This window comes from Brachyhypopomus gauderio, chromosome 6 (genome assembly GCF_052324685.1).
Source record: "Brachyhypopomus gauderio isolate BG-103 chromosome 6, BGAUD_0.2, whole genome shotgun sequence".
Classification (NCBI taxonomy): domain Eukaryota; kingdom Metazoa; phylum Chordata; class Actinopteri; order Gymnotiformes; family Hypopomidae; genus Brachyhypopomus; species Brachyhypopomus gauderio.
The window spans coordinates 7132847-7139022 of NC_135216.1; the positions used below are offsets into that span (position 1 = coordinate 7132847).

General features: G+C 46.6%; 1 protein-coding gene across 1 annotated transcript; it reads left to right on the forward strand.

Annotated features, from left to right (window-relative positions):
- Nucleotides 1-2077: 2077 nt before the first annotated feature.
- Nucleotides 2078-5947, forward strand: LOC143516650 (thioredoxin-interacting protein-like). Its single transcript, XM_077008384.1, has 7 exons — nucleotides 2078-2485; nucleotides 3044-3119; nucleotides 3239-3386; nucleotides 3619-3978; nucleotides 4097-4405; nucleotides 4567-4605; nucleotides 4696-5947. The coding sequence occupies exons 1-7, from the start codon at nucleotides 2230-2232 to the stop codon at nucleotides 4807-4809; spliced, it is 1302 nt and encodes a 433-aa protein (XP_076864499.1). The 5' UTR covers nucleotides 2078-2229; the 3' UTR covers nucleotides 4810-5947.
- The last annotated feature ends 229 nt before the right edge of the window (nucleotides 5948-6176 follow it).

The following is a 6176-nucleotide window of genomic DNA, read 5'->3' on the forward strand; positions in this document are numbered from 1 at the left end:
TTTGGAGTTGCATGTTGCGTACTGACAGTCTGTGACTGTCATGCTCGATTTTCCAAAGATGATTTAACTCTCTACTAAACCACTGTTTGTTATTACTGTATATAGTCACAATCGTTGTGTCCGTACACCACCGTTGGTTCATAGCAGCACAGGCCGCCTCACTTCGGTCTTCAGCGAGGCCTCGGTGCGATCAGCGCGGTGGAGGATGAAACCATCTACGTGGACCGTCGAGTCCGGGACGTCTTCGTTGAGCCACGTTTCAGTGAAGCACATGATGGAGCAGTCAGCAATGACCTGTCTGCTGTTTATCAGCATTTTAGCTCATCTAGTTTGTTGACCAGAGAGCGAACATTTGACAGTAACACGCTTGGCAGCGGCGATCAATGTTTCCGCCGTTTGAGCCGGACCAGAGCGCCAGCGGAAAAAAAATCCAGTTTATTTACCTCAGATCCACATATATGATTCAATGAGATACTTGTTTGCTCTGAGGCCAACCACCGGCGATCGGCAGGTCGCGATATAATACTTAATTTGTGTCCATTTTACGCCCCCCCCCCCCCCCCCCGCTGAACAACTTACGTTCATGACAGGTGTGACATCATCATCATCTCCAAGGAATGTTCTACATCAGTCTGCATCACAATGGCTTGTGGAATATATATAATATATATAAGCCAGAGAGAAAGAGAGAGAGAGAGAGATTGAATAAAAAAGTAGGAATTTGGCAAACAAATGCAAAAAAAATGATTACAACCTATATGGGAGAATCCATGGAGTTTGAAGAAGAAAGATATTACCGGTATATTGTAGAAGCCATGGAGTTTGAAGAGGAAGGAGAGAGTATTGTAGTAGCTATGAAGTTTGAAGAAGAAAGATATTACCATGCGATGGACTTTGAAGAGGAAGGAGAGAGTATTGTAGTAGCTATGGAGTTTGAAGAAGAAAGATATTACCATGCGATGGACTTTGAAGAGGAAGGAGAGAGTATTGTAGTAGCTATGGAGTTTGAAGAAGAAAGATATTACCATGCGATGGACTTTGAAGAGGAAGGAGAGAGTATTGTAGGATGTATGGAGTTTTGAAGAAGAGGTAGATTGCCACTTAGAAGCTTGTAGAGTAGTGTGGTTTGCCTGGCGTAAAACGATGTAGGGCAGACCTGGGCAAAGTAGGGCCCGCGGGCCACATCTGGCCCGTTGTGCGTCTCTGTCCGGCCCGCGAGAGGCCAAGCATAATTGAAACAAATATCTATGTCGTGTGTGCAATACAACTGTGACGCTTTTTTTCTGAAAGCGCTACGTTTGTGTTAATTCCGTATGGATGCACGTGCGTGTGTGTGAGCTGTGCGAGAAACACTGTAGGTCAGGGGTCGGCAACCTTTGAGACATGGAGTGCCAACTTTAACATGTCCAGTCAATGAGTGTGCCACTATCAACAAATAAATTTGGATACATTTAAATTTTATCCAAATTAATAAAATTTAAAAATAAATTTTTATTATTTTTTTTTTTGCTGATGCTGGTCCAGCGTGTCGCGTGCCAGTGATTATGCCGGCGTGCCATAGGTTGCCGACCCCTGGGATAGAGTAATGTTTAGAATAACATCAAACTGTAGACTCTACATTTGGTATATAATGTGTGGAACCTGACATGACAACATTATAGGGCGTGAAAGAGCCAAATGACAGACACACTAACAGTAAATGTCCCGTCTACAGTGGACACCGCGTACTAAAGGCCTAATGGACAATCCCCTGCATACCACATGTCTTTGTTCATAGGTTTCCCAAGCCTCCGGTGGCCCCTCCCACGAGCTTCCTGTGGCCCCTCCCACAACAGCCCCTTCTCTCGGCAGCTGCTGCACACTCGCCCGACGCCGTCGTGCACGAGGTGTCCACGCGCCGCTTCTGATCGCTGATTGGTCGCAGGCGACGAAAACAACGGATTTCAGCCAATGGGAGAGGTGTTCACGCGCTGAGCCATGCCGGGCATCCCATGTGCACATGCACAGCTGAAGAGACAAACAAGGTTGGTGAATCACTGGTGCGCGTCCCCGCTATAAATGCGAGCAGCGGCGGTGCGCGCTCACATCTACTCTTACTGCGTGGAGTCGGGACGTGTGGTGTCGATGCGTGCGGTTTCTGGCTAGTTTGTGCTGGATTCTGGCATACGAGGCCAAATAAGTGAGTTTTTTATCCTCCGGACATCTTAAATCAGAAGTGAAACTGCAGCCATGGTGGCGATGACGAAGAGAGTGAAGGTCTTCGAGATCGTCTTCAACGATCCGTCCAAGACGTTTTACAGCAGCGGCGACAAAGTGGCCGGGAAGATACTGGTGGAGGTGTGCGAGGTGACCAGGGTGCTGGCCATGAAGGTGCAGGGGGTCGGCTGCGCCAAAGTGGAGTACGCCAAGGGCAAGCAGAAGTGTCGAGAAGAAGTGGACTATCTGAAGTACGAGGACGTGGTCCACCTGGACGACCAGCCCGCAGGTGAGATGCTGCTTTGAAACGACCAACCTCACATTGAGAGCAACGAGATGGTTTCCAATGATTAATTGGCTAACAATGACCAGAGTCGGCTACATTTATTTATCTGAGCAAAGTTTGGTTGGATTATAAAGGGTTTTTTTTTTTTTACGAATGTGACTGCTCATATTTGTTGAGCCCAGCATAAGAAAATGGCTAGTCCTCTACCTCCAGTCTTGTATGGCGAAGCAGAATGATTGTATAAGGGTCCTGTGGAGATTGTGTGGGATGGGGTTGATCTCAGACTAAAGTTCATTAGCAAGCTGTAATACTTACACTACACCATCAAGCTGTAATACTTACACTACACCATCAAGCTGTAATACTTGCACTACACCATCAAGCTGTAATACTTACACTACACCATCAAGCTGTAATACACTACACCATCAAGCTGTAATACTTACACTACACCATCAAGCTGTAATACTTACACTACACCATCAAGCTGCTCGTTGCTGTGATGCACCTTGTGAAGTTAAAGCATGCTAAAAAGTGTCTGGAATGTGTTTTCTTTGACAGATACCAATGGTTCAGTGGTCCTTCGCCCTGGTAACAAATACGAATATACGTTTGGCTTCGAACTTCCACAGCACGGGTAAGCGTCCTTATTCATAGACTACAGAGTTTTACTTTCCCCACTGTTGTGGGTGTTCCACAGATGTGGATAAAAACATGTAGTGAGAGTGGGACCTTATCCGTTCTGTGTCCCTACAGGCAGCTGGTGTCCTCGTACAAGGGCAAGTTCGGCTGTGTGCAGTACTTTGTGAAGGCTCTGATGGAGAGGCCCTCTCAGGACGTCCTAGAGTGCAGGAGACACTTTGAGGTCGAAGAGCCACTTGACGTGAACACTCCAGACCTTCTGGTAAGAAACGGGTGTTTAAACAAATTTTTAGTGGCAACAGCTATAATTTATTTTTTGTTCTCTGCATGTATCAGGTTGACTGATGGTTACTGAGCTGAAAGTGATAGTCTGTCCTTTTACAGTGCACTAAAAGCCTTTGACTACTATAAATGAATCCAAGTTGGTTTGTTTGCTTAATTTGCACTCATCCCCTCTTCTGTTTTTTTCTCTCTGGTTCTCTGTCCTTCTTCAGTCTCCGACTGGAGGTATGAAGGAGAAGAAGGTGACCTGCATGTTCATCCCTGACGGGCAGGTGTCTCTCAATGCCAAGATCGACCGCCGCGGCTTTTGTGAAGGCGAGGAGATTTCCATCGACGCGAAGTTTGAGAACACCTGCTCCCGCATCGTGGTGCCCAAGGCTGCCATAGTGGCCAAGCACATGTACCAGGCCAACGGACGCACCAAGCTCTTCAGGCAGAAGCTCTCTTCTGTCCGGGGAAACCACATCATCTCTGGCATGTGCGACGCCTGGCAGGGGAAGACCATCCGCGTACCCAAGCTCAAGCCCTCCATCTTGGGTTGCAACATCATCCGGGTCGAGTATGCCCTCATGGTGAGCGCTTGTGTTCATTACGTTGATGTGGCAATTGCTCCAATCCACATATGCCGGTCCACGTATTTGTATCTGCCTTTGTCTGAAGTGTGTAACCGTGTCCCACTCCTTCCCCCAGATCTATGTGCACATCCCGGGCAGCGAGAAGCTGGTCCTGGAGCTGCCCCTGGTCATCGGCACCGTGCCCTACAGCGGCTTCGGCAGCCGCACCAACAGCATGAGCAGCCAGGAAGGGACGGCCAGCACGGCCTCGGCCAGCTGGTCCTCCATGAGCATGCCGTCCTCCGCCCCGCCCAGCTACTGCGACGTGACGCGCGACTGTCGTCTGGACCAGCCGCTCACGCCCCTGCTGGATGACTACGACGGTGGAGACAGCCCCATCTTCATGAGCTCGTTCCCGTTCCCCCCGCTGCCTACCTACTCTGAGGTGAGTCTGAAGCACACACTTCTGCCGTTGTACTCGGTCAGTCTAAGGCTAATGTTGGTGTTGAAATACCGAGAACGCTGACTGAATAATGTAGATAATGTGTTAAAGTTTCTCAAGGTTGGAGATGGAGTCCTAACTCGAGGCCCTGTCTCTGTTTGCAGGTCGAGGAGGAATACAACGGCAACGCTCGCATGCTTCCGGTATATTGAACAGCTCAGCACGCCCAGATCTGATGCTCAGTGTCAAAGACCCAATTATCACTCCAGCCTCTTAAATATTTCACCATTCAGGAAAGGGGACATGTGAGCTGTGAGGAATCCTCCTCGGGCCCGCCGTCCGCGGCCAGTAACGGCCAAGCAGGACCGAAGAAGCAATATTCGGAGGAAGAAGAGTCTTCAGACTAGAGTCTTCCATGCCTGTGCTGTTGGCGGCCATTTTGTGTCGCAGAAAAGTGACACAAACCATGTCGTTGAGTGCATGGTTGGACTGGTTGTTTCAGGACCTCAATAAGCACAAAACAGTGTGGTGGTCTTTTTGATTATATAAGCTGCTCTTTTCCTTATGATCCCAGCTGAGACATGACGACACATGGTGTATCGTTGCTGTACAGTCACTCCAGCACTTGGCCCAAAGAGGTCCAAACATGTTTTGAAAGTTTTCCAGCTCCTCTTTTTTTTTTTTTTTTAAGCCTTACGATTGCCCATTTCTCAATGATTACCAATCATTCCATTCTAAACCCGTTATGGGGATTTTGTTGAGGACAAATTGAATTCTTTCATTTCGTTGATCATAAATTAGTGCAGTTGGTTTAGTCGGGGGGTAGAGATGGAGATGTATGTCCGTGTGAGATACAGCGTGATTTCACTGTTCCCTGTATCAGGACAGTTGTGCTGCGTTCATTCTTCTTTGGTCAGTGTTTTATTTTGAAGCCGTTTCTTCTTTGATGCACTTTTTTGCGGATGCAGTTTGCTCTGTAATTGTCTACAGGGACTAGATTTCTGTATAAAAATTATTGTTGAGGTTTGTTTTTACGCGTGTCTTCCAGGTTGTGCTTTTGTTTCTTTCCTGTGATGATTATGCAGTAATGTCTCGTGCTGGGGTGGCAGTGATCTAAGACCCTTCCACACCCATCACTTTTTAAACCTCAAATTTGTCAAGGGCTCTACCGATGCACCTGATGGTGTCTGATTGAATGTGGCCTTTATGAGTGGACTAAAGGACGGCCCTGATGCAGAGTGCCAAATGTTGCTGTAGGAGAGCACAGCGCTGCACGATGCCCTGGCTTAGTTCTGCAAAAATCTGGAGCCTACACTGTGTGGATCAATATTATTGCTGTGTCCAACTCCAACGAATGCATTTCGACACCATAAGAGTTTTTATGGTGCTTTCTGTTCTTGTATTTTGATTTGAATGCAAGAATGACCTGTGACTTTTGCATCTTTTAACAAGTAAGAATTGTGTGTATATATAAGGATGTTTTTTGTATCTGCAACCCTATGGGTTATTTTTCAATAAAAGATTTCAAAAAAAAATTTAGGTTAATTTGAACATTTTATTATCCTATGTAATAAGTATTCATAGATAAAACATTGCACATTATTGCTGTATTGATCATGCAAAGTAAAAAAGCTTGAATGAGGCTACTGTAGAGGAGTGAAATCACATTTACATTTAATGAACTCAACTGGATAATGAAGCTGAACTGGTTCTAGAGCATTTATATTGTCACTATTACCCATAGCATTATTTAAATTGCAGCACTCTTGGACAA

Coding starts and splice junctions, on each gene's coding strand:
- LOC143516650 (XM_077008384.1), top strand. CDS start 2,230: ATGGTGGCGATGACGAAGAGAGTGAAGGTCTTCGAGATCGTCTTCAAC. Junction 3,120..3,238: donor TTCGAACTTCCACAGCACGG/GTAAGCGTCCTT, acceptor GTGTCCCTACAG/GCAGCTGGTGTCCTCGTACA. Junction 3,387..3,618: donor TGAACACTCCAGACCTTCTG/GTAAGAAACGGG, acceptor GTCCTTCTTCAG/TCTCCGACTGGAGGTATGAA.